Source organism: Balaenoptera physalus (assembly GCF_965194825.1).
Source record: "Balaenoptera physalus genome assembly, chromosome: 8".
NCBI classification, from domain to species: domain Eukaryota; kingdom Metazoa; phylum Chordata; class Mammalia; order Artiodactyla; family Balaenopteridae; genus Balaenoptera; species Balaenoptera physalus.
Window position 1 is genome coordinate 18,165,344 of NC_138887.1, and position 13,395 is coordinate 18,178,738.

Sequence of the window (13,395 nt, forward strand, 5' to 3'; positions counted from 1 at the left end):
TTTTTCCCTGTAGGAGAACTGCGACACATCACCAAGCTGAAGCCCTGGAGCCTCTTTGATGTACTTGTGGAAAAGTATGGCTGGCCCCATGAAGATGCTGCACAGTTTACAGATTTCCTGATCCCGATGTTAGAAATGGTTCCAGAAAAACGAGCCTCAGCTGGCGAATGCCTTCGGCATCCTTGGTTGAATTCTTAGCAGATTCTGCACACACGCATTCTGAGCTGGCACATGTTGTCCAGTGCATTGGCCCTAAAGGGGGACTCTCGTTCTTAACAGGATTACAAGTGAGCTGGCTTCATCCTCAGACCTTTTATTTTGCTTTGAGGTACTGTCGTTTGACATTTTGCTTTTTGTGCACTGTGATCCTGGGGAAGGGCAGTCTTTTGTCTTCAGCTTAGTAGTTACTGACCCACTTTACTTCTGGAAACAATAACATGTCTCTCTAAGCATTGTTTCTTGTGTTGTGTGACATTCAAATGTCAGTTTTTTTTGAACGAAAAATACTTTCCTCCTTGTGTTTTGGCAGGTTTTGTAACTATTTATGAAGAAATATTTTAGCTGAGTACTATATAATTTACAATCTTAAGAAATTATCAAGTTGGAACCAAGAAATAGCAAGGAAATGTACAATTTGATCTTCTGGCAAAGGGACATCATTCCTGTATTATAGTGTATGTAAATGCACCCTGTAAATGTTAATTTCCATTAAATATGGGATGGGGACTCAAATTTCAGAAAAGCTACCCAGTCTTGAGTGCTTTGTAGCCGAAGTTGCATGTAATGGGCGTTCACTACTCCGAGCAGCTGTGCACACTTTCATTCCATGACTGTCCTTTTGCTTTGGATTTTAAACAACTGGCTCTGGGTTATATCATTCCCTATATGGCACTTTATGCAAAGAAAAGACATGCTTCTCATTCTAAAATACGTATTATAGTTTAGCACTCCCATTCACTCACATTTTTGCATATTTTAAATTAAAGGTACTTTTAAGGAAAAAGAGCAATTTCCCTTTAAAAATGTGGTAGCCTGGTACCATGTGGTGTTGCCTCCTCCAAGCCCTGTAAGTTAAACTCTACATAGATTAAATTGGACAAGAGAAACATGTTCAGTGTGTGGAATGAAAAAATATACGTATATTTTTTTGGAAAAGCTTGCTCGTGTTTGTCTAGAACCAAGGTATGATATGTACAGTTTGCAGTGCAGTGGGCAGAATACTAACATCTCAGAGGTAACAGGGATTGCTTGGACCATTCCAGAGACAGTTCCGTGTGTGGCTACAACACATTTTACAAGCTTTTTCATTGTCTTTCCATGCATTGAAGTTGAGAAAATGATTTTTTCCCTTTGCAGGTTGCACACAATTTTGTTTATGCATTTCCTTAAAACTGTAGAATCCAGAACACAAACCATAGTAGGCAATACAATTTTAGAATGTAATATATAGAGGTACATTTAGCCTCTTTTAGAAATCAGTGGATTGAATTTTTTTGTTTGTTTTACATTCCTCAAGGTGCCTCGTTTTTCTTGACTTTGTCCATTAACATTTATCCATATGCCTTTGCAATAACTAGATTGTGAAAAGATAACAAGTGTTGTAACAATAATCCATTGTTTGAGGTGCTTGCAGTTGTCTTAAAAATTAAAGTGTTTTGGGTTTTTTTTCCCAGACATTGCCTTGGTCATTGGCCTATATTTGAAGTGATAGAATCAATAAACATTTGCTATCCTTTTAATGTAGTGTAACCAGAACTAAAGGAAGTATCAGCATTCCTGTAGCAGGAAATGTAGTTGTAGAACATGCATTAAGGCTTAATACGAGGAAAACATTCATTGTTTTGTAAGGGTAGGATATGGATCTAGAAAAGATGCTGTAGTATATATAGATCCATTACCTAGAATTTCTGTGAACCTTTTTAATTCATGTTTCATCAAAAACATACTAGTTACATTTTGTTTGCACACTGTCAGTTTTTTTTTTTTTCTTTTTCTTTTTAACAGTATTCACTGTGAGGGAACAAGACACGTAATCCTCTTAGGAGTTAGCATTAGATCGTATCGCTGTGAGGTGGAAGATACCATTCATTTATGAAATGTGCATGCTAAGTTTTTCTGCTGAGGCTGTAGGTGACCTTGCAGGTTCTGTGAAAGATTGTGGCTGTAGACCAGTGATGCCATCCAGAATTTGCACAGGAACCATTCTCACGAGAACCACGCAGTTCGTGTATGTCTTCCCTAAGTCCGTAAGAATTTTTATCAGGGTTATGACACACTTGAATGAAATTTGTCTAATACAGTTTTGGCTCATGTTAGAAAATAATCCAGATAATTACGTATTTTGTAAGGATCTCTCATTTAGGATAAAATAGCCTAACTAGTTTATAAATGTAAAAGCAATTGTTCTAGAAGGAATATACATTTGTATTAGGTATGGTATGGTTTTTAGCAGATTCTTGGTGGCTTGATGATGATGAATGCATATAAGCTAAACGAGAACCACTGGTTATGCAAAACACTATAGCCAGCTCAAGTGATTTTAGTTGAATGTCCTATCTTGTCCTTTCTCTAGTCCATGTGAAGTCATCATGGAAAATGACAAGCAGTGGATCACATATGTGATTCTAGCAGATTCAGAAGCTGGCTGTCTGGAAATTAGAACTGCCCCAAGGCAGAGGAAAAGTGGATATAATAGGAGCTTCAAAAAAGCATTAGCTTTCTAGGTGAAAACTGATTTACTAACTTGCTTCTTCCCGTACTTGGATCATCCATAGCTAGTTAACAGCTGGGGTAGAGAACTTCAGTTCGTATCTGCTGGTGAAATTACTTCTCAAATTCGTTTTCTCCCATTAATTTTTTTAGAAATTAATGCAGTTTACAGAAAAGCTTCCATATACATTATTTGTATAGTAGGCAAATCTAAAACTATGAGGAATTAAAATCTTTAGGACAGTCCTTTTAAAGAGGTGTGAATATTAATAGTTCACTATGCTAGTTAACTTTGTCTTCTGTTTGAAACTATCGGGGGGTGGTGGTGGTGGTGGCGGTGGATGACTGGATGATGTAAAGCCACTTCTTCGTGGACACGTATTTCTTTTGCAAATACCGTAAGTAGAATCTTGTTTGATAATCAAGGATGGCAAAGTTGACCTAAGTTCTTCTAAAACTTGATTAGGATTGAGCCCTAAACACAGCTGTGTTAATGTAGCTGTTTTCAAAAGGAAATGGAAATTAAAAGTGTAAAACATGACATACTACTGCCAATCTTAGTCATTTTTAGTCTGTTTACTTTTTTCTCCAATACACAGAATTTGTATACTGTGTCAAATTATGTCAAGTAATTGGTTGGTGAAATATGTGTTGACAAATACTGTCACTACTATTGGTTTATACTTAATCCTCCTGAGAGGTAGAAGACAAAGAATTTATTATTCCAAAATAATAACTAGCATTTTGTATTTCAGCAATAAAATGTTCACTTGAGAGGCCATTTTCATTTCACTTGAGAGAGCTAAAAATGCCTTTTTCCTTTAGTTTTGTACACCCAAAACAAATTTGTAAAATTTCCTGCTACTCTTTTAAATACTGTAGCTAGACAGTAAATGTTAAGGTTTTCAACTAATTTTGGTTCATCCATAGGACATTTCAGTCATGTCCTAACGTGTACAAATTAGATAGTCCTGTGTTTTTAGGTAAAATATTCCATACTTTCAAACAGTTGTAAATTAGTCTATAGATGAATCATGGGATGCTTTAATGGAATGGATTCATTTTGTACGATGTCAGATATAAGTAAATGTATGTAGCGTTTACGTAGCACGGTAGTTTCTTATGGCTCCTGCTCCTGCAACAAAATAACATGTAGGAACGTTCCAGGAACAAGCCTTTACCGCCTCCTGACGCTCGCTGCGGTCCAGTCCAGCTGAGGTAGTAGTTGCGAAAGAACATGGAAGGCTCCTTACAAACTCTATCTGGAAAAGGTAACTAACTAACTAACTTCTGTAAAAACAAACACTTGCATAAACAGACCCCAATCTCAGAAGTGGTACAGGACAATTTGGTAAAACTGACATAATTGTGGTTTATTAACATGAATTAAAATGCCCAACCAGTGCTTCAATGTGACAGTATATTTAAAAGAGAAATTAAAGGCCATATACTGTACTACTTTCACAAAGATCACACAGTTTTGCAAAGACATGTCATATGTACAGTGCTATATGTCAAATGAGAAAAGCTGTAAGCGATTATATACGCAAAAGAAATGCAGTATTTACAGTTTGTCAGGAGACATTAAAAATCATCTATACATTAAATTACATTTTGCTTGCAAATAACCGATAAAACAAAATGAGCCATCTTCACACCAAACTAAAAATGTGTATTGCATTTTTTTTTTTTATACATAAGATGCACTCACAGAACTGCTGATTGATAGAAAGGAAATCCTTGTACTGCCATTACTGAGCCGTGTATTTAATGCATATGTATAAAATAATGTAGAAAACATTCACTAAATGAATTTAATTCCAACAATAAAATTTAAAGATCATGTAGCATCAAATCTACTGCCAGAAAAACAGCTGGAATGTTCACTTACTTACAAAATAAAAGATACCTACACTGGCTTAACAGCACATTTTTTAAGGAATTTTTTAAAAAGCAAAAATGGGAAAAATACAATGAGAGAGCACTGGTGTTTTTGTTTTTTTATACAAAGTTTCATGTACAAGCTTTAAAAAGTACCTTAACAGGTACATATGAAATATACAGTTTATCTTACAGAACATTTTAAAAAATGTTTTTGGAGTCCATTTTAATGCCACCCTGAACCATGGTAATTGTTCTGAAATGTTGGTGGCACCTGTGCTCTGTGAATTGGAATCTGTCCAGGCACTGGAGATGCCTGCTGAGGAGGTCCTTGAACCCCATGTGGCAGGGCCACAGAGCCAGGATGAGGACAGAACCCTGAAGCGGTAGGTGTGGGAATACTGTTTGGTCCTTGGGGCTGGAGATGAGGACCTGCAACTGGTAATGGACAATGTGGCCCTGTTCCAGAAGGCTGGTGTTGGGGTCCCGGTCCCAGAGTGGTGTGATGTGTAGCTTGTGAGGGATACGGTGGTACAGCTGGATGAGCACTTGAAGGAAAAAGTGGAGGTCCTTGATGAGGTGGGTGGTGTAAGGCTTGAGCCGATGGGGTGTGATGCCCAGAAGCCAAAACACTGGAAGGCGGAGGAGGAGGCGGGGGTGGAGGGGCTGAGTTCACCACATGCTGGTGTTGTGCTTGCAGACCTTGGAGTCCTGTGGGGGGATGGGGCGGTGGATGGTGATGCGGGGCGGGGCCGGGAGGGGGAGGGGGTGGTGGCAGATGGTGTCCAGCAGTTTGAGAGTGAACGTGGGACCCAGGGGTGACAGCATGAACAGGCCCCACGCCATGTGCTACGGAGTGTGGCTGTTGCTGGACGAGGTGTGGTCCTGGAGCGGGAGGCGGGGGAGGAGGCGGGGGGACTACAGCAGCGGGAGTCTGATGGTGAACGGGAGGGTTCTGCGAGGGCAGAAAGTGCCCTGGAGTAACGTGGTGTCCCGGGACGGCTTGCTGGCCTGTGGTGCCAGGAAGTGCTTGATTTGGTCCTGATGTAAACACAGTTTGTTGGGAAAGACTGCCTTTCAGCTGACTATAGTTCTGAAAGTTTGCGGAGGGCTGCTGGTTTTGATAGTAAGAGGAAGAGGAAGGGGGCGGAGGGGGTGGAGGGGGCGGTGCCGTGCTGCCCAGGCTCTGCTGGTTAAACTGACTGTATGCTGCCGAAGACTGTCCTGAGGGCGTCTGTGGAAACAGTGCTCCAGAAGGTGCCTGCTGTGTACTGGCTTGAAGGTTCTGTGCTGCTGGGTAAAAATTCCTTTGAGGCTCTCGCTGAGGGGTTCCAACTTGAGGTGACTGAGAATGGTGAGGCCTGTAGGGAGAGCCTAACTGCTGTGAAGGAGGCTTTGGTGAAAGATAACCGTGCTGTACAGGCGTGTGAGGCGTCGATGACTTTGGAGGATTTTCTACGTGAGGTGATGGAGGACAGTGCAGCTTCACGGGCGCAGAAGGCAGCTTCTGTGCAAGCTGCTCGGATGAACTGCGCGCCAGTGGCTGTGGAGGGTGATTCTTTGAAAGGGCCTGGGTGTTACTTGACAGCTGTTTTTGATGGAGTTCTGTTTTCAGGGGGACACCGCTCTCAGCTTCTGACCCAGTAACTGTTCCCTCCCAGTGGGAATCTGGCTTTGTGAGTATTTTCCCATGTGGCTGGACAGGGATTACAGGTCCTGGTGAACCAGGCTGTGAGAAGAAAACAAATTTATATAAACTTAAGCAACATTTTACGTACATTGAGGTTTGTTATTACTGGTATTTAATGTTAGTTAAATATTAATTTTAACGGGGGCAGGGAATAAGAGGTCTGAGAGGACAACTACAGAGGCTTGGGATGTTAAAAAGCCAGTTTTTTAAAGCAGTTCAGCAAGTTCTGATGGTAAGCTTCAACTGAATTCCCTGAATTCTTACTGAAGACAAGTTAAGGAAATTAATCTGCCTTTTTTTCCCTGAGCAGTGAAACCTGTCTCTGACTGCTATTCTGAAAGAACCACACTTAAACACTTCAGGCAAGTTTCAATTCCATAATTGAAATTTCTAAACTCCACCTAAGGATAAATTTGCTTGGGGGTAGATAAACTTGCTCCCCCAAACTGTTTTCATTTGTAATACCTTTTCCATTGTTCAAATACAGGTAATCCAAGGATTAAGACTACTTGAATATATAATGATGTTCTTCAAGGAAAAAGAAAAAATCAATCTCAGATTTCCTCATCGTTAGTTTCCAAAGATATTGCCCCACTGGATTATCATGTCTTCATGATCCAGGATAGAGGCAGCATTTCTTTTAAATTTAGAATGTCACCTGACCTTTTGTTTTTAGAGAATTAATTGGCCGGTCAAATATTTTATGAAAAGACTATGAATTTCCTAGACACTAGGATAAGGGGTGGAAGGAACTCTTGGAGCAAGTGTAAGCTGCTGAAGTACGTTCAGCACATTGGAACTTTAACAGGAAAAGTGTCCAGAAATCAGGAAACTGATCCTTGGTACAGCAGAAAAACCTCCATGTGCACATTACCATCCACTTTTCTGAAGGGCCACGTTAAAAGGTCAACGTTATTACCTTGCTCATTTTTGAAGGGCTTTTACAATGGGAAGTATCTGGGGATGCACATTCACTTGTAGTCGTGGGTTCTGGATTTTCAGGATCAGGATCTGTAAAGCATAAGGAACCACAGAAAATGTAAAATTGCATGATAAATACTGCTTTTTACTAACACTTCGACGTACATTCTACTATTCAAACCAACGTCTTACAAAGGCTCTCTCCTTTCTGAAAAGGTTTTTAAAACAACAACCATGACAGGTCATCTGCTTACTGACCTTCCATAAGTTCACTGAAAGAAGGGACTGGGCCCTTGGGTTGCAACTGGGGAATGTGATTTGAATGAGATGAAGGTGAAGACGGAACATGAATCGGTGAACATGGGACACACGGTGACTCTCCCCCTAGAGATGAAGCAGAAGCAGACCCAAAGAGAACATTAGAAGCACAGAACGGGGGTGCAGAGTGATTAGCTGACTCCACTTTTTGGCAAAGGAACAAGCTCACTTACCGCTATCTTTATCTTTTCGGTGATCACTGAGTAGTAAAGCTCTCTGATAACTCCTCTCTCGCACTTGCTCCACTGAAGTTGAGGCGGTCCTTTAAAATCAAGTCATAACATCAGTTCAAAAGCTGCTGCCGGCTAGATCAGTTTGTGTCCCCTGATGGCCAACACAGCCTCTCAGATAAAGGCTTTTGCTCTTTGGGGAAAAGCTTTGAAAACAGCTCCCCACCCCAGCCCGCAACACCTCCCCAAACTGAGATTTTTATCCTCATTTATTTGAAGAACTCAAGCAGACACCATTCCTTTGTCTTAAGCAATTTCTTGGTGAAAAGGAGGGGGTTGTTGAAGGGGGGGGGGTAGCATAAAGGCATTCAGAACATCACTTCAGGTTACCAAAGGGACCACATATACCCCTGACAAATTACCTTGGGTCTGGATTATAAGGCTAGCAGGAAGCTCAGAGGTAAGAGGACCATGGAGCAAAATGAATGTGGCCTCCTGCCCTTTGCAGGACCCTTCTGTATCCAGCTTCTTCTATTCCTATCGAAGAAACACTAAACATGGCTATTCTTTCAAGGCAACTGGTAGGGGTGGCAAAGAAATTGCCGGATGTTGACTAGGATAACGGTTCTTTGGAGAGGAATATTTGTGTGAAAATTATCAAGGAGTAGATATAATGGACCTTTAATGACGTGGGCAAATACATAACTGGTTTAAAACTCTATCAGCAAAAAGGATCTGTCAAAATTATGATCACAAACCTCTGCTTTAGGAGAACAACAACAAACAGGAAGGCAGCTGATTAACAAAAACTTTGTTGTTTTTCAGAATAGCATACTTCAAATCTTTACAGATTATAGCTCCGTTCAAAATCAGCTATGTAAAAAGTTAAGATCCTGACTGGATGATAAAATAACAAAGACTACTGTCATTATAAGGTATACTACTTGTAATTCTAAAGTTACCAGTTAGGTTTTTTTTTTTCAACAGGCAGCTTACCATTGGACTTCTGGCTCATTCTTTTCACTGGCAGAAGCTTCCTTAACAGGACAGTTATTGCTGGTCTCTTCCAAAGTAGCATTATGAACTGTAGCTGGTGTTGGTAAAGGTAGGCTAGCAGTGCTTTCTACCTGCTCCCCGTTTTCACTCCCGTTGGCACACCCATCAGCATTGCTGCTACTCAGGTTTCCACTTGTGTGAGGTGACACATTAACCAGTGGAAAGTGTTCTGCCTTAGAGCCACTTTTCCTAGCTTCACGTTGTCTTTTCCGGTATTCTAATAGAGAAACCTTAAGCAAGAAAGATAAGGAAAAGCAAATCTTTTATCCTTGTTTTTATATGTCAGTGTCAATCTATTCTTTTTTTTTTTTCTAAAGAGAATTACTATATTTACATTAAGAAAATTATATAAAATAATTTGATTCTGAGCAAACAATAATAATTAACAATTATCAAATGCCTACTATATGCCAGGCATTGTAGTTAGATGATTTACATACATTATCTCATTTAATCCTCACAACAACCCTATGAAATAGGTATATTATCATCCCCATTTTACATATGAGGAAATTGAGTAACTCACTCACTCAAGGTCACACAGCTGGTGAGTGTTGGAGCCGGGATTCGAACCTAGGTCTTACTTGAAAGCCCGTGCTCTTTCCACTATACTATATTGCTTCCCACAAAGTTGCCAACTGGACTCTGTTATAAAAATTAAAAGCACACATCACTAAAATTCTTTCGACTTGCAAAGCAATAAGCCTATTAACAAATAAAATACGTGTTGTAGTTTCTCCCACTGCTCTGAAATAAGGCATTCTAATTGTCTCGGTATGTCTGCCAACCAAATAATGGTGGTAAATCAGGGAACTTACTATTTATATAATAAATACTGTTACATCCATGGCCTAAATACTGTAGGTATTCAGGATGAGGAAAGAGGCATTTCTTCTATATCGGCTGCCTGTTCTATGTAAAATAAGGGTAATAAGAACACAAATAATACTCAATTCTGTTTATTTGGTTGGGAAGTAGTTATCTTTAAAAGTTACTCTTTCAGTGAAATAAATCACCTTGAGGTTTCGATCTCTGAAACCATGCTCCTTACAGGAATTTTCCATATCACTAGCTCTCTGCAAACATTATCTAATTCACTGAGCATTTACAAAAGGTTTAAAAATGTACATATCAATAATTCAATATGAATAAAGTATGAATGCCTTACACAATACATATTATAACTACTAATTACCCTCAGAAGTAGTATGAAAGAAACACTATTAAAAGGACTATAAATCGTTAAATTTGTAACCTTTTTCTTTTGTGGTGGATTCTGGGGTGTGCAACTTCCGTCGATCAAACTGTCATTAATAGTCCGTCCAAAACCAGATACAAGCCCATCTTCTGAAGTACAAAACACAGGTGTTTCCATAAACATGCCTCTAGTATCATCCTGCATCAGGCACTTTGACTCACTTATTCGGAAGCCTCCTCCAACCTCCAACTGATGTGAGGGTGTCAGGTCCCTCAAGTTGGAGTTTACTGAGAAGTTAACTCCTGTTCTGTCAGGACTCTTTACCCAGGAAGAATATATTGGGCCCCGTCCAGAGTGAGCAGATTCCAGTTGGCTGTTAGACTCAGTCCTATCATGTGCAGGTGTTTCCATGGCTTTATGTAAAGCAGCTTGCTCGACTGTATCGAGTCCCAGTTGAAGGTCTGACACAGATTCCTTTTCTCCAGGGCACTGCCTACTGACTTCAGTCCTACTCCTAGGGCTGGTATAACCAATAGTCTTTATTTCTTGCAGACCGAGTTCAGTTAAATTAGAATTTCTAAAAGGCCCCAATGTTAACATGGTTGAAGATCTGTCAAAGCCCTGTTTACAGAATTAAAAAAAAAAAAAAAATTACACAAATAACCACATTTGGAAGCTAGTTACATTAAATCTACCAATAATTTATACTGATACGAGGGAAAAGTCACCGATTTAAAAAACCTTTTTTCATATCTCCTTACCTCTTGACTGTAAGTGCGTCTCTTAATTTCTGGAGAACTTTCTGGGGAAGAAATATTCTACATAAAAGAAATAATCATAATTGAAAATTAAAATATGTTAACAAGCCCATATATTATAGAAATGAAAACGTAAAATGAGAAACTACTACACAGACTTTGGTTTTAAACTTTTTCTCTTTTATTTCCATTCCCCTTATATTTTGCTTTAAGGTCACTTTGATACACAGTCATTTAGTCTTGACTTTTGTGTATCAATCAGATGAAATGAAAGTTATGTGCATTTTAATAAAAAATAAAGTTTAAATTCACAAATGCATGTTCCAAATTTTCGTTCTTAGATTCTTAAGAACTTTTTTTTTCTGCTCTCAGTACACTAATTATTAAAGGGAGAAAAAACAGCTATTAAAGAAACCCCATCCCCATGGGTTTTTGTTTCGTTTTTTTCTCACCTCAAAGTGCATGGTATTTCCCGGTGTGCCAGGAGTTACTGGGGTAACTGGTGAATAAATGGGCTTATAACCATTTCTACAAGCTTCATCGTCTGACTTTACCCGTGGAGGAGTGGCAAATGATGGATCCGTAAGAGTATTATCTGTGTGAGTTGGGGTAGCATATGGTGAAGGAGTAGGTGTGGAGGTTTCTGAGTAAGCAGAATCTAGTAACTGATAGAGTCTTCGTTTTTTTAGTGGTGTAGTTAAATCTGTTGGTGAAATTAGTTAAGAAATTATACCGCTGCTATTTGCTATAATCTGTAATATATTCTGGGAAAGATCAAAAAACATCAGCAATCGTAATTATGATGATTTTCACCCCGAAACTAAATTTCACAGTTTTTAAAGATAACAGGAAGCAATCTCTCCCCCACCCCTCCGCCCCCCAACTTAGTCAGTTTCACTGTTAGCAATCATTATCTTGCCGGAAGGCTTACAGGCCTGGGGGGCTCTAAGAAATCTTGCAAGTACAGCTGTTAATTTAACTGATTTCTAAGAGTCCTTTTGAATCTTGTTGGGAAACAGCTGGCCAACTAGGCCCAAAATTCAACCATAAGCCCCAACATATTGTACATGGTACTGCAAATTAAGGTTTTCATGTCTACCTTCGTCTAAAACTTTGGAGGACAGAAAAGAGAAAATATATATAACAATGTGCTTCTTTTGAAAGGTACATAATAATTAGAATATATATATATGCTATATATATCCTGCCACATTCTCCACACTAGAACAACACTGAAAAGAAATTCTACCTGGAAGAGAACAGCTATCATTTAATAATAGTGGACTTCTATTTTCACCATTGACTGTAGGACTTCTGGATCTTTCTTGACAGGGTGAATTAAATCTGTGTAAAATTGCTGAGTTTTCTTCTTCCAGAGCTTGTTTCAACCACCGCTGAAATACACAGAACAATAAATGAAGAGAAATCAGTTTGTAGCTGTTTACATATCCTATAAGTGTAGAGCCAATTCCCAAAGCATTTCACTACCAGGACTGGTAGTAAGGAATGAGAATGGCATTTGGCTCATACTAGATTTTCAAATCCAAAGAAAAGTTTACCTTCTTGCATGAGCCAGAAATGTTTTCAGGAGGTTCTTTTCTTCTCCTTTTTTCTGAAAGGAATGGTGAAGTGAATCTAATGTAGTGCTTAGGAGTAGAGTATACATGCGGACTATAAGTGAGACCCGGTAAAGAATTGAGCTGTGTAGCTAACACTTCAGGATCTGTAGTTATGCGCAGAGGCCTTTCTGAAAGGGTGTCTGAAGGTTTTCCTGTCTTCTCATTCTTCTCACTTAACCATTCATTGACCAAGTGCTAGAGAGAAGGAAAATTTGGATCACTATATATGTAATTATACAGATTCTCCTATAGAATTTTCTAATACCAAATTTGTAACTGACATATTATCTAAAATGAGAGATTTAAATCATTCATGTATGATGTCTAAAAAGTCAATATAAGTCATTCTGCATTTCATTGGTTATCTACACTTATTACTAAAATTTTTTACACAATAATACTTTGTAGGAACAAAACACATGATAGTTTTTATAAAACAGTAAAAATCTAGGAGACCTCAGTACTATCTTAAACACACAGACACTAAACTGCTTCTATATTATGTGTAAAATGTTTAGTTTGTCAGACTTTAGGCAGTGTTTTTCTACTCTGGCTGCCCATCAGAATCTCCAGATGAGGCCAGTGCATATAATTTTTTTTTTTTTTTAAAGCTGTCGGCATTGACAATCACTAATGATTTAAGGGGTTTGAAATCTCTAAGTTCCCATGCTTTGAAAATTCACATAATCCCTTTCTTCATTCTGTTTATTTTTTTGGATCTACAATGTACATAGTTCAGTCTTTACTGGCTATATGAATATACCTGATCCTAAAGTATAATGATTACTCACCTTTTTCTTTTTTAAAAACTATTTAGTAAAGTTCAGATGTAATGGGTATGGAAATAAGGATTACATTTCTCAGCTCAAGCACATTTTCTTTGCTGTGTGGGCATTTATATCTTTTCTACCTAGTTATCAAATTATACTCCTTTTATTTTTATTATAAATGTTAATTTGTAGAATATGTAGAAAAACTAGTGTATATGTATTTACACATACATTCTCACAATACACATACAGAAATACATACATTAAAAAAATAGTCTACCCACATCCTGTCTTCTAGAGATAAT

General features: G+C 38.7%; 2 protein-coding genes across 20 annotated transcripts in view; one reads left to right on the forward strand and one right to left on the reverse strand.

The window, feature by feature from the left end:
• SRPK2 (SRSF protein kinase 2) overlaps positions 1-13,395 on the forward strand; it is a gene marked incomplete at its 5' end in the record, with an annotated part of 247,870 nt that overhangs the window by 224,321 nt on the left and 10,154 nt on the right. For 11 of the 15 annotated variants that reach the window (XM_082473521.1, XM_082473514.1, XM_082473524.1 and 8 more), the window contains one exon: positions 14-3,250. In XM_082473521.1, the coding sequence (XP_082329647.1) occupies positions 14-198 (185 nt within the window). In that variant the 3' untranslated portion in view covers positions 199-3,250. Of the gene's footprint in view, positions 1-13; positions 3,251-13,395 lie in introns of those variants that run through there. The other 4 variants (XM_082473522.1, XM_082473517.1, XR_014266950.1 and 1 more) reach the window with 3 other exon arrangements.
• Positions 915-13,395, reverse strand: part of KMT2E (lysine methyltransferase 2E (inactive)) — a 101,352-nt gene continuing 88,871 nt past the window's right edge. For 4 of the 5 annotated variants that reach the window (XM_082473390.1, XM_082473392.1, XM_082473389.1 and 1 more), the window contains 10 exons: positions 12,261-12,515; positions 11,951-12,095; positions 11,154-11,404; positions 10,705-10,761; positions 10,001-10,564; positions 8,686-8,975; positions 7,693-7,781; positions 7,460-7,585; positions 7,200-7,291; positions 915-6,319 (listed from right to left, as the gene is read on the reverse strand). In XM_082473390.1, coding sequence (XP_082329516.1) covers positions 4,817-6,319; positions 7,200-7,291; positions 7,460-7,585; positions 7,693-7,781; positions 8,686-8,975; positions 10,001-10,564; positions 10,705-10,761; positions 11,154-11,404; positions 11,951-12,095; positions 12,261-12,515 — 3,372 coding nt within the window. In that variant the 3' untranslated portion in view covers positions 915-4,816. The remainder of the gene's footprint in view (positions 6,320-7,199; positions 7,292-7,459; positions 7,586-7,692; positions 7,782-8,685; positions 8,976-10,000; positions 10,565-10,704; positions 10,762-11,153; positions 11,405-11,950; positions 12,096-12,260; positions 12,516-13,395) is intronic. The other variant, XM_082473391.1, reaches the window with a different exon arrangement.